The 19038-nt window shown below is 58.7% G+C and overlaps 1 protein-coding gene across 1 annotated transcript in view; it reads left to right on the top strand.

Moving 5' to 3' along the window:
• The first annotated feature begins 6566 nt into the window (after positions 1-6566).
• The window catches only part of KCNH6 (potassium voltage-gated channel subfamily H member 6), a 31883-nt gene continuing 19411 nt past the window's right edge, over positions 6567-19038 (top strand). Inside the window, exons 1-3 of the mRNA XM_054281530.1 lie at positions 6567-6642; positions 9590-9820; positions 17531-17686. Coding sequence (XP_054137505.1) covers positions 6567-6642; positions 9590-9820; positions 17531-17686 — 463 coding nt within the window. The remainder of the gene's footprint in view (positions 6643-9589; positions 9821-17530; positions 17687-19038) is intronic.

The raw sequence follows: 19038 nt of genomic DNA, 5'->3' as shown, positions 1-19038 counted from the left end.
GGCTTGGGAGCGGCTCCCTGCACCTGGCACAGGAGCACAAGGCAGGTGTCTGCCCGCCCACGCTCGGGTGTTTGTTTGCTTTCCATCTCCCCGAGCGCAGGATGCCCGAGGCGAGGTGGCACCCCAACTTTCCGTGGTTCCGTGACAATCCCAGGCCCCGAGCAGCAGCCCCAGCAGCTCTCACACCCCGGGGCATCTGCTTTCCATCCCGGCACACCAGGCTCCCTCCTCTCCCCACTTCCCTTGCTCACGGAGCACAGACCTGGCACGGTGAGAGCTGAGCTGGGAGCCAAGTGTATTTTCAGCCTGGGAAAGGAGGCTGGTGCAGGTGTGCTCCATCCAGCTCGGATCCTTGCTGGTGATTTTGAGCTCCTTGGCTCCTTTCTGCCCCATTAGTGGAGGAAAGGAGGTCTCCAAGGTGATCAAGATCCTGTAAGTTTCATGAAAATTGCTTTCTGGAGAAGAGGATTAAAAAGGAAAAAAAAAAATAGAGCCACGCTGAACATTGTCACGCAGGGAGTGCAACACACACTCAGCCCTGGTTAGACACCAGAGAATCCACACAGGAGCTGAGTTTGTCCTGCCAGGGACACGAGGGTGGATGATGGTGCCCTGAGCTGTGTCCAGAGGCACACACACAGCCCAGGCCCACCAGCCATGCAGAATCCAGAGGCTCCTTCAGCACCAGGTCCAAGCTGTGTGCAGCAGGTGGGATTGGACACCAGCCAACCTTCCACATATGGGGCCAAGGTCCACGCAGCAGCTGGGATGGGGTTGGACACCAGGCTGCCTTCAACACAGGCGCAAAGTCCACCCAGGAGATGGGGCTGGACACAAGGTTATGCCCAGTCCAGCCCAGGGGGAGGCTGAAGGTCCCACCTTGAGCTCCACTGGAGCTTCTTGGCTGAGATGGGGGGCCTGGGTGAGACTTTTGAGGGCAGTGAGGGCCAGCTTGTGCCCCAAGGGCTCTGCCAAGCCAGCAGCAGTGTTTTACGAGATAGCTTTAAACCAAGGATGATTTCCCTTCCCCGTTGTGATAACATCTGGAGAGATTTTGCTGCCTTCTGCCTTCTGCATCATGCCTGCAGCTGAAATTAGGAGGCTCAGCGAAATCACTCCCTAAGGAGAAAAAAGAAACGTAGAAGCAGAAAAAAGGAGGAGATTCCCCCTTAATTCACAGAGCTCCTGGAGAGGAGCTCAGGAGGCAGCAGGTACCAAGCTTGGGGGGCTGCTTTGCACCCCCCTGCCTGTACATGGAGCTTCCAGAGGAGATTTGCTTTAAAATCACATAAATTCAAAGCAAGAAACGCTCTGGGCTCCCTTCACCGGCACAAGGACCCTTGGGGAATCAGAATAACCGATTTTTTTGGGATTTTTAGGTCCATTTTTCCCCTGAGGAAGGTGGCTGGGGTTCCCACACCCACAGCCCCGTGGTGCTGGTGGGGCCTGGCCAGGGCAGGTCTATTCTTAGCCGGCGGGTGGCCAGGCAGGAGCAGGCAGGGTGCACGGGCTGCGTTCCTCGCATTCCCCTCCGGGGGACAGGGAGCGCCTGGAAAGGCGCAGCCACAGCTTGGCAGCAGCTGGGGCCATCACAAGGGGCCACCGTGGGCAGGGCAGAGGGGCCAGGTGGCCTTGGGGGGTCGCAGGGGACAGGAATTGTGGAAGGGATGCAGCGAGATGCAGGAGGGGCTGGGAGAGCTCCATCCCTGCAGCTCCTGCGAGCTCTGGTCAGCACCATCCTTCCCTCCCACAGCCCAAGCAGGGCTGAGGGGAGTAAAGGTGAATTTAGGGGTGAGGGAAAGACCCCACATTCCCCCCCTAAGCAAGTTCAGACTCTTCCCAGCCCCATGGCTCAGCTGGAATTCCCTACCAAGGGGGACAGGGCCAGATCCAAGGCAGATGACAGCTCTACCCTCCCGACGTCCATCCTTGATGGAGGGGTGCCATCCCCGCCTGTGGCTGGATGCACTGGGCACCCAGTGGGGTGCATCCAGGTGTGCCAGATGTGCTGACCACCTCCCCAGCCCCACAGAGCCCCATGGCCCTGTCCCAGGGTGCCTCAGCAGCAGGACCCCAAACGGGCTCTGCCCATGTCCCACTGCTGGTGGGGAACTGTCCCCACCCTTCGGGGCTCCCCCCTGAGCTGGCACTGTCCCACTGAGGCATCCCAGGTGACAGGGAGAGAATTGTCCCCACCAAAAGAGCTGGGAACTTGGCACGGGCTCCTTTCCAGGGGAGTCTCCAGTCAGACAGACCCGCTGCATGCTGCCTCTCCCTGCTCCTCCCTGCAGCATCACGAGCTCTCGCAGGCTGCAGGCCCCATCCATCCTCCTGGCAGGTGAGTCACGAGCCTGCCCCGTGCCTCAGTTTCCCCTGCTGGGCAGGGGGGACAGGCAGGGTGCCAGGGGGATGCCATGACCTGAGTGGCCACAGCCCAGAGCAGAGTCCCCGTGGCATTCCCTGCCACTCACAAGTGGAAGTGGCTTTGTCAGGAAACAATGTCCGTGACTTGGTTTAATGTCACCGAGTCCTTTCCAGATTTGCAGTCTCCCAGGGCTGGGAAGGCCCAGGCTGATGAGAGTTCAATTTGGCTGCACATTTTTACCTTTGTTTTGGGCTTTTGTTTCATACTTAACAAACAAACAGCGCGGAGGTGAGAGCCTGAAAAAATGCATCAAGATTTGGAGTGGTGAGGCAGAGAAAGGAGCCAAAACAAGGAGCATCCTTCCACCTGCAAAAATAAATTTACAGCCCAAATTCCTCCATCCCGTGTCAAATCCGTGGAGCATCTTCCAAAGGTGAAGGGCAAGGCAGGGGCACGAGCCATGCCAGGTAGAAGGACACCTGAGAGTGCCTGGGGACAGTCCTGGAGGCTGGAGGCAGCTTTGGGGACCACGAGAGCCCTGTCTCTCCCTTCCCAGCTGTGTTTGCAGTGTGGCTCTAATTACAGAGAGAGGCAGAAATGTCGCGTCTCGGTTGGCAAACATTTCTCCTGGCAAGTGCCAGCCGGCAGCTGCCATGCTGGCATCCAGGCGGGCTCCCAGCCCCTCCATCCCACACCTCCCACCATAAATCCATACCCCAGGAAGGCTGCACTCCTCTCCCAACGTGCCTGTGATAATTTCCTGCACAGATCAGAAATCCCAGGAGCAGGGAGGGGGAGGACACCCTCGGGAAGCACCCAGGTCTCCTTTGCCCTTGGAAACCAGGTGATCTCCCACTGATTCCCCAGGGTGTGGGAAGGAAGGGGAAAAAAAAATAAGGGGAAAGGAGTAAAACCTCAAAAACGTTCAGTGAGGAGAAAAAGGAGGAGGAGGAGGAGGAGGAGGGGGGAGAAGTAGAACTGAGTGAGGGAGGAGGAGGAGGAGAGCAGGGCAGGGAGAGAGAGGATTACTGCTCAGTTAAATTAGAGGGAGCCCTTCAGCTGACTTGAACAGCAGGAGAATTTGCCCAAAGACCCCAATTTTTTCCAATTTGGGATAAAATGTAAGCGCAGGATTAACTACAAGCATATGCTTAAAACCCAGGGAATTGAAAGAAGTCTGGGCATAAAGTGCTCCAAAGAGGGCAGGGCATGGAGTGGCAGCTGCATGGGTGACCTGGCCCTGCAGGGATGCACTGAGGGGCCTGGGGAGCTCTGAGGGGACTGGAACAACCATGGGTGCACTGGGAGGCTCCTGGAGCTCAGTCAATAATAACCTGGAAGGGAATGACATGACTCAGCTCCAAATGCAATGTGGGGAATGAGGGCTGGTAGGAGAGGCTCCTCCACGTGCTGGGACAAACGCCCTGCTTGGGGAAAGGGGGATCAGAGGGGCCCCACAGCTATGGCTGGAGCAGGACAAGCCTTTCTGGGGTCGCTGCAGAGGGGCTGGAGGGACAGGGCTGTTCCCTGCCCCAGAGCTGTGCTGGTGCCCCCACCCTCCACTCTGGGGACACCCCCCCAAAAGGCTCTGGGCTGGCACGTGCCCTTTGTGTCAGACTCATCCTCCTCCACGTGATGTGCCCATGAGCATCCCGGGCTGATTTATGGGATGAGAGGAGGGCAGGAGGCCAACCTTAAATCCTGACTGCCTGGTGATTAATAATCATAATTACTATCATATTAGCTGTAGTAGTAAGGGTTTGCTTTCCCCTGCAGAACTGGTCATCCAGGAATCTCAAAGAGGTTTCACCAGGCCAGGTGACCAATGTCCCTATTTTCTGAAGGAAATTGCGGCACAGAGCTGTCTCCCTTGAGTCACACAGTATATCAACAAGAAAACAGAGAAGGCAGGAGTCTGGACTCTGTGTCCCTCTCCCTCCCCCATGCTATTAAGCTGCATCTGTGTAATATAGAGCAAAACATCCTCCACGAGTCGCAGTAAATCACGGCAGAGGCAGTGTGCAGAGTGGATGGGGGGAGATAATGGGTTTTTCACCCTCTTCAACAATAGAACAAGTTTTTCTGCGTTAGGGAAGGCTGACTTCTCTGAGAGATGGAGATAAAAACAGCACTGAGCCTCCGAAATGGGCTGAAAGGGCACTTGCCTCACTCACTTGCAGTGCTGGCCAAGGGACAGGAGGCAAACCAGGCAAACCATGCTGTGGGTCGAGTGCCCCACTGGCATGGCCTGGTCCACATGGACACCACTGAGGTGCACTGGAATATTAATTGAAAACCCCAGCAAAACACTTCTGTTGATGATAATGGACCATAATCCTCTTAGAGCAATTTCATGCCTGAAAAATCATGCATAACAAAATAATATTAATAGAAAGCCCCTGAGTGGACACTGTCCTTAGCAGTGGACACAGGAGAAGAGGGTCAGCCAGAGTGGATTTCTCAGGAAGGAAAGGGAGCTGGTCCCCTTGGCCTCCACCCCTGAGGTGGGCAGAAGAACTGAATTGCGTCTAGGTCTGAACATCTCAGCATCACCATGGAACTCTGATGTCCCACAGAGACCCACGAGGGTCCCCATGGTCTACATGGCCCATGGGGTTTTCTGTGACCCCGCAACCCAGGAACCTCCTGTATTCTCCATTCCCACCAGAGCTCCCAGAACGCTCTGGACTCTCCACGTCCTTCAGAGTTCTCAGGACTCTCAGGACGCTCCGTGTTCCCCGAGGATTTTCCGTGCCCGCAGAGCCCTGTGCCAGGCAGGGCCGTCCCGTGCCAAGCCCCCCGCCCCCAAAAGAAGCAGCCGGTCCCCCCCCCTCCCGCCCGCCCCTTCAGCACCAGCTCGGCTGGACAGCGCCAGGAGCGGGGCCGGCACCCCCGGCACCCCGGAACACCCGGACCTCCTCCTCGGAACCTCCGGGAGCGCCCTGACCCGTCCCCCGGCATCCCCAGGATCCCCAACATCCCGGCAAAGCCCCCGCTCCCCTTCCCTTGCACCCCATTCTCACCCTCCGACACTCCCTACTCGGGCTGCGCCCCCTCCTCAGCGCCCTGCGCTCTGCTCCTGCCCCCCTGCACCCCCAGACTGCCCCCTCCAACCCCTGCACCCAGCAGCGCCCCCTCTGCTGCCCCTGCAGCTCTGCATCTCCTCCTGCTCCCCCGCAGCACCCCCTGCGCCCCAGCACCACCTGCACCACCGCCTGCACCCCGTCATCCCCTGCTCTGCACCCCGGCATCCCCTGCTCTGCCGCCCCCAGCCCCCCAGCGCTCTTCATCGCTCCCTCCTCCACCATCCTCCTTCACCATCCCCACCCGGCAGCTCCCGGCGCTCCCGGTGCCTCCTCCTCCTCCAGCACCCCTTTTTTCAGCACCCCTTTTTTCAGCACCCCTTCCTCCAGCGCCCCCAGCACCCTGCAGTTGCACTCCCACCAAATCCTCCCATCCCCAGCACAACCTCCAGCTCCAGCACCCCACTCCCTCCAGGACTCTGCCAGCACCCCGAGGACCCCATCCCCACCCCTCCACGCCCCACAGGGATTCTCCTCCACCCCCAAACCATTCCCCAAAGCCTCTTTCACCTGTCAGCACGCCCTGCCCCAGCCCCTCAAGGCTCCCACCCCCGCACCCCCAGCACCCACCTGCGCCCCCGGCCCGCCCCGCGCCCCGCCCCGGAGCCCCCCCGCCCTCGGGGCCGTGCGGGAGCGGCTGCGGTGCCGCGGGATGCCGGGGGGTCCGGGGGAGCCCCGGGGGCCGCCGGGGGGTGCGCGCTGCCCGGCCGGCAGCTGTTGCTGCTGACGGCTCCCCCCGGAGCCTCCGGCCGGCCGGGGCAGCGGTGACTAAGCACTTTGGGGGATTTCTACTCTTTATTATTTTATTCTATTATTTTCTCCCGCTTTCAAGCGGGTCCTCCCCCCTCTCTCCCCCGCTTCCCCCTCCCATCCTCATCTTCCCCGGCCGCCCCCGCCCGGGGCCGGGCGCGGCAGGGCGGGTGGAGGGGTTCCCCCTTCCGGCCACCGGGAGCATGGGAGCCCCGGGCCGGCTGGGCTCCAGAGCTCGGTCAGCCCTGGGGTGAGGCGGAGCGGGGCCGCGCCGTGCCGTGCCGCGCCGCTCCGGGGCCGGGCCGCGCTCCCCGCCGCGCCCGCCGCAAGTTCGGCCGCTCCCGGGGCGCGCAGAGCGCAGCGGAGCGATGCCGGTGCGCCGGGGCCATGTGGCCCCCCAAAACACCTACCTGGACACCATCATTCGCAAATTTGAAGGACAAAGTGAGTACCGCACCCTCCGGTCCCGCTCCGCTCCCCCCGCGGCCGGGGCGCCCCCCAAGTTGGGAGCGCGGCGGGGAGAGGAGGGGGGAAGGCGGGAGGGTGTCCCCGGGGGCACGGAGGCGCCCCTGTGACCTCCCGAGGGGGGAGAGGGTGGGCGACAGCCTGGCAGTGTCCCCGCGGGTATTTATAGACAGGGCGACACCGGGGGACGGAGCCACCCCGGCCTCGGTGTTTCCCCGGGGGGATCGCGGTGTCCCCGAGCTGGTTCGGGGTGCCGGGGCTGGCGGGGAGGGGGTCCCGGCCGGCTGGACGGGGGGACAGGGTGAACCCCAGCGCAGTCGGGCTCGCCGCCTGTTTGCCTTCAACTCTGCGCTCTCGGCGGCCGCCGTCCCTGGTGAAACGTTGCCATTTGCTGTTGCTCCGAGTAATCCCTTTATATGAATTTTGGGGCTGGTTTCGTGTCAGATACGGCGGAAAGTCCGTGCACATAGGGGAGCACTGGGGTTTGCGTGTGCCTGGGTGGGGGCGCGGGGGTTCCGCTCCCCCTCTCTGGGCACCCCAATAGGGATGGGTCCCCCCTACAATGCTGGGGGTGACGGGAGGGGACCAGGGCACCGGGGTCCCCCAAAAACTGAGCTCGGGGGGCTGCTGTGGGGTGCAGCCCCCACTGCCCCGGCTCGCTGTGGGTTTGGGTTTTTTTGTGGGTGTCCAAGTTTCCCGAGTGGGCAAATTCCCTGGCGCTGCCATCCCTGCAGGCTCTGCGCTGCCTGGCCTGGCAGTGACTGACGTGACCCTGGGGATGGAAAGTGAGAAAAACTGTGCCTGCTTCCTATCAGTTCCCCCTGGGAAGCGGCGACTGGGGAGCAGCGGGGCCAGGCGGTGAGGCGTGACAGGAGAACGGAGCCAGACCCCGCTCCCTGCCCGCTCCCTGCCAGCCATGTCGGGCACCAGCTGGGTTCTGCCCAAACATCGCCCCACGCTCCCCCGCGGCAGTTTCGTGCTGTGGCAGGTGTTGGGAGACAGCAAAGCAGCGCACCTAATACATCTTTGCTACAGGCAGTAAGTTCTCAGGTGCTTGTGGGTTCCTTCAACCAAGCACCGCAGCTCCCATGGGTGAAGCTGCTCCTGGTGGGTCCCCGGTGCAGCCAGAGGGGGCCAGCTCTTCCCTGCCAGGGCTGGGACCAAGGAGAAATCTGCAGGTGAGAGCAGGGCAGAAAGCAAGTTGGGGGTGAAAAAACCCCCCAAGGAGACCTGGCTCTGCAGCTCCTTCCCATCGTGGTCGTGGTCACATCCCTGTGCTCAGCACAGCTTGCTCCGGCGCCCTGCCAGCCCTGTAAATCCTGTCCTGCGCCAGCCCAGCCAGGATCCAGGCTGGATCCAGCCCATGGAGCTGACCCTGGATGGGGGACCTGCTCCTCACAGGTGGGGAGTGTCCCCAGCAGCAGGGCTTTGGGAGGAGGTCCCCTCCCAGTGCTGGCAAAGCAGTTTGCAGGTAGAAGGGTCAGGAAGAAGGAACTGGGGAACGTTTGTCTGTGGTGGTTTGTGCTGTTTGCAGCACCGGCACCAGCACCAGCCCTGTGTGGGAAAGGGAAGGGTGCCAGAGTGGGAGCCCCCATAAAGGGCTACCAAGGGGCTGCCAGAGGGTGGAATGGAGCAGGAGACTTGTGCAGCATCCCTGGGGACTCTGGTTTTACTGGGAGGCATCCTGCAGAGCTGGGATCCTGCAGGTGCCATTGGGGACAGCCCTGATGCGCCTGGGAGGGGTCCCCCCACCCCAGCAGGTCCCAGCACTCGGTGCCACAGCTGTGCAGAGGTTCCTCTTGCGTTTGGGTGAAATTCCCCATGAGGCTGGAGTGCAGCAGGGTTCTGGAGCACGCAAGCTGCAGATGCCATTCCTGGGTAATCCAGGAGATTAATCGGGGTCTGGGTTGGGAGGCAGCCTCCAAATGGACCCTCTGCTCAGACCTGCCTTCAGCTCCAGCCCAGAGCTGATGCCAAATGCTGAGGGAGATGGTGCTGGGAGGGATGTGGCACCACATAAGCATCCAGCTCCCTGTCACATCCCAGCAAACCTGTCCCGGAGCCCAGCACTCCCTGATATCCTTAAAAAAAAACCCCCAAATCAAACCAAATCAGAGCTCACCCCGAGATAAGGATGGAAGTGGCTCCATGTGGGCTGGATGACGTGGGCTGTGCAGCACTGCCACACACCCTGGCAAGGCAGCAAGTCTGACCTCAGCCCAGCCTAGGTGGCTGCAGCACCAGGAGGGAATGGGGCAGCACCACTCTCTGCCTCAGTTTCCCTTTTCCTTCCCTTGAGCACTTTACTTTTTGAGCACAGGGGCCACAAAGCCCAGGAGAGTCTGGATTTCACCTTCAGCCCAAAGGCACAATTACCCTATCAAACATTAGGAGAACCATTAATGTGATGGGTTTCACCCCTGCTTCCCATGAAGCCAAGCCTTACACTCGCTCCTCCTCTTGCCCCTTGCCTGACTTCAGTCAAATCTGAGCAAGGGTGGAAAGTCTCTGAGATAACTCAGGTCCCTGATAAGCTCCTGGGAAGGGACGGAGGCTGCAGCTCTCCCCTCTGCCTTCAGAGCCGGTCAGGGACAGATTGCCCATTAGACAGCAGAGAGTCCCCACATGCCTGTGGTGAAATGTCAAGGCTGCAGGGATTGGCCAATCCCAGCAAAACTGCCTCTACTGAGACCCCCCGCTTTGTGTCCCCATGTCCCCACAGCCACAAATTCACATTGAAGTGGGGACACTTTCTCTCTCTGAAGAGCAGAGCAGTCCTGTGTGGGCTGAGGTCAGCCGCTGTCCCCCCAGAGCTGTCCCCAGTGTCACCTGTCTGCACGAGCCCCACAGCAGGCAACACCAAAAATCCCAATCTCGCCCCCCACACCCCTCTAAGCCTCGTGCTGTCTCTCGTGCCCCCCTGCAGACCGCAAGTTCCTCATTGCCAACGCGCAGATGGAGAACTGCGCCATCATCTACTGCAACGACGGCTTCTGCGAGATGTTCGGCTACTCGCGCGTGGAGGTGATGCAGCAGCCCTGCACCTGCGACTTCCTCACGGGCCCCGACACCACCAAGAGCTCCATTGCCCAGCTCACCCAGGCCCTGCTGGGCTCCGAGGAGTGCAAGCTGGAGATCCTCTACTACCGCAAAGACAGTAAGAGCCTCTCCGTGGGGTGGGCGGTGGGAAGCCAGTGGTGGGACACAAACACGTCAGGATGCACCCGGGCTCAGGGCTTTGCTGAGAGCACCCCCATGGTGGCTCCTGGTGGGATGGAGGCATCTCTGCTGTCACGGAGCACATTGGGGCATTGAGCAATAGAGGGTGTTGCCAGATTATTTGGGAATCAGGTCATTTGTGAGCCCTTGGGGGTGGCTCGTTGCTCCTGGGACAAGCTGTGTCATTGCTTGTGGGATCCCTGCGCCAGGAATGAGAATCCATGGAGAAGCCAGGCTTGGACACGGGGCTCCCAGTCTGTGCTCTGAGATGAGATGAGACAGACCCCCCATCTCTGCTGAGAGTGGGTGCAGCCAACAGCCTCAGAGCTGCCTTTCCAGTGAGCAGGATGCGGCTGTGCGTGCACAGATGGAATTACGTTAAGATGAAAATGAAGCTTTGATGGAAAATACGAGTGATTAGTTCTAATACGGCAGGAAGTTAAATAAATATTTAGTGCTTGATGCTGCAAAACAGCAGTGGCCAGGGCTCCCAGGGGCAGGGAAATGCAGGTCCGGTGCTCACAGGAGGTTAAAAATACTCAGTGTTTCCTTTTTTTTACCTATGGAGCTTTCCCATTGCTTCAGATTGTATTGATGGGGGTTGGCCTGAGCACAGGGCTGCACCCCAATCTGCTGGCAGCCAGTTAGGGGAGAAGCACTGGAAGCAAAAGGAAGGAGCAGGCAGGAACCCTGGCTCCCAGCCCAGCACCCTATCTTGGGGTGTCCTGGCCTCCCTCCCAGACCCTATCGTCTCCCGGGCTGGCATCCAGGTGCCAGCGTATCAGAGTTATTCACTGGCAGCACCTCTGCGTGTTATCCCGGCGTTCTCCCGGCAGGACCTGGCCCTGTGTGGTGGCAGGATGGGCCACTCGGTCAAGGCTCTTCCTGTGGGGCACTCCTGGGTGGAGAGGGGCCATGAGTGGTGCCAGGGCTGGGTGCAGGTGCCCCCCTTCAGCAGCTGCAGGGCCTGGCTGGAGCCCAGGGCAGTGCAGAGACGTGGCAGTCGCTGTGCCCCTGCTTCCATCCAGTGCCAGTGGCCGTGCACTGGCTTTGGCAAGGGCAGCATGTGCAGCCCTGGCCCATTCCCTCCCTCCCTCCCTCCCTCCCTCAGGATAGTTTCCCATTCCGTCCCTGGGGACTACTTGGCTTGTGAGCCTGATGCATCACCGTGCTCCCTGCTTTGAAGCATTCCTGCTGGGCTCACGGGATGCTCGGTGCTGTCCTCAGAGCCCTGCTCTTCCTCTAGGCCATGGGGAACTCTCATTGCGGCTCTGAGCTGCTTTCTTCTCTTTTTTATTAAAAAAGAGGGGAAAAAAATAAAAAAAAGGCCCAGAAGCAAACCCTTCATGTCTATTTTTAAAACCCAGCCCCACCAGCAGCATGCTTTTCCAATTGTTTCCCCCCAGCACTCAGCCTGCGACCGCTCGGCCCATTATAAATGGGTCTTATCGGCGAAGAAAAGGCTTTTGCATTATGGGGAGCTGCTGCTTAATTAGCCAGCGGAGCTCCGAACCTGCCTGTCCTCTTTTTCATACCAGCAGCACCAATCTCCAGCCTCGACCTGCTGTTTATTACTGCGGTACTCCCGGCTCTGCAGCTCGCGGGGTTGTTTCCTCGCTTTCCTGGCTGACAGAGGCAATGTGAAACCCAAAATCTGCCCGCCGGAGACACCCGAGCAGGGCCAGGCTGGGATGGAGGGAGGCAGGTAGGGAGGGGCCACCCAAGGGTGCCTGGGGTCAGGCAGGGTGCTGAGTGATGGGGGGTGCCTGTCCCTGGGGACAGCCCGGCTGCTCGGTCCCCACCTGGATGTTCGTGCTGTCATCACCTAATAGAAAATATAATTATATCATTATAAACAGAGACAAACGAGCCAGGGCTGCCAACAGTGAGCCCAGCTCCAAAATGGAACCAAGAATTCCCGTGGGGGAAGGTGGGATGAGCTGAGGTAGGGCAGTTGTCCCTCCCTGCCACGCCAGCCCCAAAAAGGCCTTGGAAAGAGGGAAGAGCCCGTTGGCAGCGCGTGTGGGCTCTAATCCCCAGCTCAAAGCTGGGAGATCAGTGAAAAGTTAATTTCCTTACAAGATGCTACACAGCTGGAGCTGGCCCAGACAGGGGGGTCAGCACGGGATCAGCTGCAGCCACAGCAAGGAGCAGCCGTGGCCCCCAGCCCTGCAGACACACTGTGGCCAGGGGGAGCTCAAATCCTCCAGCATCCCCTGAGGATGACACCCAGGAGCTGAGCTGCACCCAGGGATGGCTTTTCCCTCCCCAGGTGGGGATGTGCCTTGCAGTGAAGCCACTGGCCAGGGCTCACGGGGTCCCCAGAGCTGGAGGTGGCCACAGGTGCTGAGTGCCACAGTGCCAGCATGGCCTGAGCAGCAGCAGCTGGTGGCACTGGCTCTGCTTAATCTGCGTGAATGTGATGCTGATGAATACGAAAGGGGAGATGTGGCTGTGACAGCTGGAGCAGCTGCTGGGGCAGCCCCAGCCCCTCCAGCCTGTCCTTGGCTGGGCAGAGCCCACAGCTTGTCCCCTCCAGCAGCACTTGGTGTCAGTCCCCATGGAACTGGGATTAGGGGCTGGGATCAGGCCAGCAAACTCATAGCACTGCTGCAGGATTTTCCCCTGGGAGGGATTGGGGTGCCCTGTGCCACTCAGCATATCCCCCCAACAGGTCCCCATGGGTTGGGAAGTGCCACCACCTCCAAAGGGAGCAGGGGCACTCATGTGACACTGTCCCCTGTGTCCCCAGCCCAGGGCACATCTGGGGCACTGCCCCTCTCCAGCAGAAAGCCTGGCTAAGGCAGGGGGATGGATCCAGCCAGGGTTTCTCCATGCAGCTTTGTAAACAGCAGCATCTGACGTGCCCAACGGGTGCGCTGGGAGCAGGAGGGCAAATCCCACCAGCAGCTGCTGCATCCTGGCACTGCCAGGGATGATTTGGTGCTGGCAGCCCCAGGGAGCCTCTGCTGCTGCCCCATGGTGGGGCCAAGGCAGCACTAAGGGGATTTCTTGGGTGTTGGAGGGGCAGGAAGGCACAGCCAGCTGACAAACCCCAGCCCCAAGCGGAGCTCTTGGCTTGTACAAACCCATGGGGTCTATGCCAAGCTAGGGCTGTTTGCTGCTTGCTGTTTGCTTTAAGGGTCAGTCTGTGACCTCGGGAGAGGGATGGACAGCAGAGCCCAGCTCCAGATGGGAACTTATAAACATCCCTCCTCACAATGGCAAAGGCTCTGGGACCAGAGATCCTGATCTGCAGAGCCAATTCTGCCACCCTTGGCACGGCTGTGCTGCAGCTCCAGGCACCCCCACTGCCCTGGCTGTGCCCCAGGGCCAGTGTGACCAGGGCAGAGAGCTGGAAGAGACATTTTTCATCCCCACAGATGCTTTTTGCTTAGACCTGATGTCCCATGAACAAAAGGACAGGCCCAGATCATCCCCAGCACCTCTAAGAACGCTTCCTGGAGCAGGTTTTTGTTTTCTTTCCTTTTTCCTGAGATCTCTGCCCTGGAAGAGTTAATATGCATTTTTCCAACCCACTGTATTGATCCAGGACCCCCTTTTGGCTCCTGGGGATCAGAGCATCCTTCCACCTGCACCCAAAATCACCCTGCTATGCTTGCATCTTTCTTGTGGTCACATTTTGGTGGGTACCCTCAGCCATTGTCACTCCTGATTTTCCCTCCCCACTGCTGCTCCCAGCCAGCAAGGCCTGTAAGCACACAAATCCCTGCACAGGGGAACCTCTGTCCCGCTGATGTTACTTAATAAGGTCATTTTTGCTGGCCTGGTGTCCTGGCAGGTTTCAGTCTCCTGATGCCCTGTCTGGATGTGGGGAGAGGGGCCAGGGCAGAGCCTGTGCTGCACATTCCCCCCCTGTGCAGGGGGCTGCAGACCTGCAGGGGCTCCCCCCAGGTCCCAGGAGTGACCAATCTCCCTCTAGCTCAGACTCTCTCTCCATTTTTTTCCACCCCACCTCAGGGATTTGCTTTAGGGCCTCCCAGCAATCTGCACTTCCCTTTGAAGTTCCACCCAGCCCCGACACTGATTTATCCCAGCATGGGAGCACAGCTTGGTCCTCCAGGCTCCTCTCTGGCCCCAGAGCACAGCTCTGCTCCATTCCCATCCCCTCCATGCCCTTCCCAGCCCCTCTCCTCTGCTCCTTTATATAATCCCACTATAGCTTTAGCCACTGTGCCATGAGACCCTGCAGATTAAATCTCCTGGCCTGGGGAAGAGCTCCAGGCACAGATTAATAGCTCTCTTTTTTAATATTCATAACAATGCTGGCTTGTGTCCGGCTCTGGAAACCCCCGTGTCCTGTTGATTAGTTTAATACTGATGATACTGATGACAATACTGATGACAAATGCATTAACCACCGCTGCCTGCAGGGGATAAGGGGACAGGGAGGGAGGGCCCCCAGCAATGACATTTTTAATGTTATTAAGTGTTGGCTTTTATCAAGGTCAGAAGACACGGTGGGTCAGAGAGCACAAACCTCCAGGCACTCACTCAGCTTGGTGCTGGAAGGTCAGACCAGAAATTTAGGGAATACAAGCCAACCACGTTGGCTTTGGGAGCTTTCAAACCAGCATCCCTGTCCTACCCCACCTGCCAAGCCCTGTCTGCAGCCCCCAGGCTGGGTTTCACCCCACATGGGCACAGGCACCCCCATGCTGGTGGCCACAGAGCACAGGCAGGTTGTGAATCCCCCCAGGGCTCCTCCAAGAGATCATTTGGTGGCTGGATAAAATTAGATGGATGGAGACAGATTAGCTGAACAGCTGAAGGGGAGAGACAGTGAGATGGATGGGGACAGTGGATTGAGGAGCAAGGATGGGAGGGCAGGCCTGAGGTGCCTGCTGGGGCTGGCTCAGGGCCTGGTGCTACAGCAGGGCCTGGTTTTTGGGAAGAATGATGAGGAGGCTCAGCCTTCATCTCACCATTAGGAAACTGAGTCAGGGCAGAGAGTGCCACGGCTCTCCCAGCTGCAGCCTCTCCACAGAGCTGGGGGTACCCCAAATCCTGGGCAATGCCCTGTCTTTGGGCCAGGCTTAAGGGAATGTGCTGCTCCCATCCCTGACCCTGATCCTCCCTCATTCCCTTGACACCTCCGTGCTGTGCAATGTGGGTCTGAGCAGGGCTGTGACTGTTGGGGCCACTTTTGGGGTGATTGCCCTGGTTTTGGAGGGGGATTAGCTTTTGGCCAGCCCTGAATTGGCCAGGCAGTTAGACTAGATTATTGCTGTAGTTCCCTCCCAACAGAAATAGTCTATTTTATTTAATTTAAGAAGGGATCAGTGAGGGGCTCACAGTGACATTGGCCAGGGCTGCTCAAGCTCAGCACCTCCCAGATTTGCAGGATCAAACCAGGCACCAGCTGCCACCCAAACCCACCCCCAGCCACCTCCCAGCTGCTCCTTATATCCCTCCAACTGGATGTAACTGGGCCCAGTTTTCAGCTGTTCAGCGCTGGCCATGGGATTAACCCTTTCCTGTGCCACACGGGGCCTGCCAGGATCCAGGACCCCTGAGAACAGCTCATCCCCTCCCACTGCCATGGAGGAACTTGGGAAGGACCTGAGGCAGTGAAGGAATGCAGAGCACCTGAGTCAGGGTTGGGCTGTCTGGATCAGAATTCCCACTCCAGAGGGAAGCCTGGGGTTGATGGCTGCCCATGCCAGTGAACCTTTGTGGGTTCCAGGAAGTCAGTGATGCTTCAAAATCACCCCTGGGGGAAAAAGAAAAACCTCCTGATTTTCTAACACACCAAAGGAGAAAGCATCCCTGAGTGGGCTCCCCTGCACACACCAGTGCCAGCATCAGCACTGGCAGAGCTGTGGCATCCTGGGGATGGCACCGTGTCACCCACCAGGCATGTGCCACGTCACTCTTACAGGGCATCTCTTCATCTCAAGAGCCCTAAAAATCCTGACAAAGGCAGGGAAAGGATCTCTATTCTTCCTGCTCCACACAGAGGTAACCTGTCATGTGCCGTGCAGTCCCCAAACAGCTTCACTGCCAAAAATCCACTCTCTGCTCCCCAGCTCACACATTTCAGTGGGTTTCCTCTCCCTTTGGTGAGCAGTGGAGAAAGAGAGAGAGTAAAAAAAAAGAGAGAAAGGAAGAACAAACGAGCAAATCCCGGCTGCTGGGGTCTTTGAGCAGGTTTCACCACATCCATTTCTTTCCCGTTCTTGTGCCTGTGTGTGTCCGTGTATGTGCACATCCCTGACGTCAGGGCAGATTTTGAAGTTGCCCGATGCCGGCCATCTGCTCCTGATTACGGGAGGCTCTGAGCTCCTTAAAATCATACGCAGGAAGGCCGGCCTGCCCCTCCCGGCTGGAGCGCGGCCACGGCCGGAGCGGGAGCGCTGGCTCCACGTCCCTGCATCCCTGCCCGGCCGCTAATCCCGGGGAGAGGCGGCACAGCGGGCACGGAGCTGCCTTGGCTCCCTACCGCCTGTAGTGGTACCTGGCTGCTCCATCATCTCTGGGAGTTTGGGGATAGGAGCCTGGGGGGGTTTACATACGCTTCCCAAAATCCCAGAGAGCTGGGGAATAGGGTTGGGACTGCCCAGCCTGTTCTGCATGGGATGGAGCATTTTTGAGAGGGGGTCTTGCTGGAAGTGGAGTCTCCTCTGTGAGCCCCCCTGCACTGCTGGATCTTTTCCATGTTTAACACTGGCTTGGGCTGGAGGTGCTGCTGTGGGGCAGGACCTGTGTGTGGGGTCACCAGCAGGGCCAGGGGACATTTGGGGTCACCAAGAGTATGGCACCACCAAGAGCATGCTCTGAGGGTGTCACTAGCAGTAGCTCTGGCTCAGGGGTCTTGCTCCCATCAGAGCCAAAGCAGCAGCAGACAGCTCAAGGAAGGGACTCAGTGATTATAGGTTTTTGCAGGATTTGGTGGGAATAAAGCTGGCAAAGGAGGTGGGAAATCCTTCACTTGGTGCTTTGGAAAAGACCTGCAGGTGTTTTCAGTTGCCTCTGATTGCAGACTGGTGCCTGGCTGCTGCACAAGGAGAGCCACAGGGTCGAGCTGAGATCCAACAGGAAAACCCCTATGGACATATTTGGGATGCTCCTCACAGCCTCCATCGCTCCCAGGATGCTGAGCCAGTCCTTGTGTCCTCTTTGTGCCTCAGTTTCCCCATGGCAGGACAAGACAAGGCCGTGCCTGGCCACTCCATGCCTCTAGGGAATGTCCTTGGGGACTGATCCCACCTAGTCCTGCTGCCAGCGTGGGCTCACCCCCATTGCCTGCATCCCATCCCCAAAACCTGCCTGGTGATTGCAGGGCAATTAACTGCAGCGTGATTACAAGCAGGATGCTTAATGAGGTTAAACCACTACCTGGGACTTCCTGAGTTCTTAATTACTCACTCTTTAATTGCTGCTCTCAAGTACATTAATATAAATGACTGTCTGGGACAGAAAAAAGAGATGTGATCAGTGTGATTGGGATGCTTTGGGGATGTGGCCCTTTCCCAGGGCTCAGATCATGTTCCATGCGCACCAGCAGGGATTACACCCACCAAAGTGCTCAAAACTCCACTTTTCTGCCAAAAGTATTTGGTGCTGGAGGGGAAGGGGAGGTCGGGGTCTCCTGAGCATCCCCCCTGAGCCTCTCTCTGCTCGGCAGCGTCGTGTTTCCGCTGCCTGGTGGATGTGGTGCCTGTGAAGAACGAGGAAGGCGTCGTCATCATGTTCATCCTCAACTTCGAGGATCTGGCCCAGCTGATCGCCAAGAGCACCGGGCGGAGCCTGCACCAGCGGCTGTCGCACAGCTGGAACAAAGGTGCGTGCCCTGGGGCGATGGGATCGGGAGGGCAGCGCAGCATCCTCATCCCAGGGTGTGCTTGGGATCACAGGGGGAATGAAGGATGCCCTGAGAGGGCAGCGCAGCATCCTCATCCCAGGGCTTGTTTGGGATCACAGGGGGAATGAAGGATGCCCTGAGAGGGCAGTGCAGCATCCTCATCCCAGGGCTTGTTTGGGATCACAGGGGGAATGAAGGATGCCCTGAGAGGGCAGTGCAGCATCCTCATCCCAGGGCTTGTTTGGGAGCACGGGGGAACTGAAGGATCCTGGGCAGGATCCTGCATGGGAGGAGGTTTGTGTTTTTGCACAGCTGCAGCTCTGCCTGCTCAGGCAAACCCCAGCTGGATGGGGAAAGGCTCTTTGGGCCAGCTGGGCTCCCCTTGCCCTCACAGCTGCCTGCATACGCTTCCCAAAATCCCAGAGGCCTGGGGAACAGGGCTGGGACTGCCCAGCCTGTTCTGCATGGGATGGAGCATTTTTGAGAGGGGGTCTCGCTGGAAGTGGAGCTGTGGAGTCCCTTCCATGAGCCCCCCTGCACTGCTGGATCTTTTCCATATTTAACACTGGCTTGGGCTGGAGGTGCTGCTGTGGGGCAGGACCTGTGTGTGGGGTTACCAGCAGGGCCAGGGGACATTTGGGGTCACCAAGAGCATGGCTGTGCTGTGGGGGTGTCGCTGCAGGCCAATGGCACCAGGATGGCTGCACTGTGATGGCTCAGCCTGCCCCAGCTTCAGGCATTCCCCGCTCTCCTAAGCTCATCCTATGGTTTTGGAAACAGTGGGAAACTCAAATTCCCTTTTTTGGGAAGACTGGATCAAAGGGAAGCTGTGGTGAGGCTCTTGAGGGGATGTGGATATTGAGATGTTAGACCTGACAAAGAGCTGTGATTCTAAATCTCCTCCTTCCATACAACCCTCAGTGCTGGTCAGCTCTACCTGAGTCAGGAAATAACCCCACCTCTGCCTCCATGATGACATTCCCTAGGGGTGCTGTTGGGAGGCTTTGGGCAGGCCTCAAAATAAAGCTCTGGGTCTGTCCCCCCCCTGGCACATGGGGTGGCACAGCAGGACCAGAGCCAGGGCCACATCAGGGAGCCATGGGGACAAGTGGCCACTGAACTGGGGTTTGTGTGAGTCCCAGTGCATTCCTGCTCAGTCCATTTCTCTATCCTGGAGCATTCAGGTGTCTGTGTGTGGCAGCAGGCACCAGCAGAGTTTGGTGTGGGTTTTGTGTGTGCTCAGGGCAGGTGTGCACACAGGGGGCTCGTGGATGTGTGAGTGTGAATGGACAGATAAATGTGTGTGTGGGTCTGTGAAGTGATGAGGTTCA

The sequence above is a fragment of the Melozone crissalis genome, unplaced genomic scaffold (assembly GCF_028551555.1).
Source record: "Melozone crissalis strain CALT ecotype California unplaced genomic scaffold, PUWL_Pcris_2 ptg000032l_1, whole genome shotgun sequence".
NCBI classification, from domain to species: domain Eukaryota; kingdom Metazoa; phylum Chordata; class Aves; order Passeriformes; family Passerellidae; genus Melozone; species Melozone crissalis.
The sequence above is the reverse complement of the archived record's forward strand: the minus strand, read 5'-3'. Positions and strand labels throughout refer to the sequence as shown.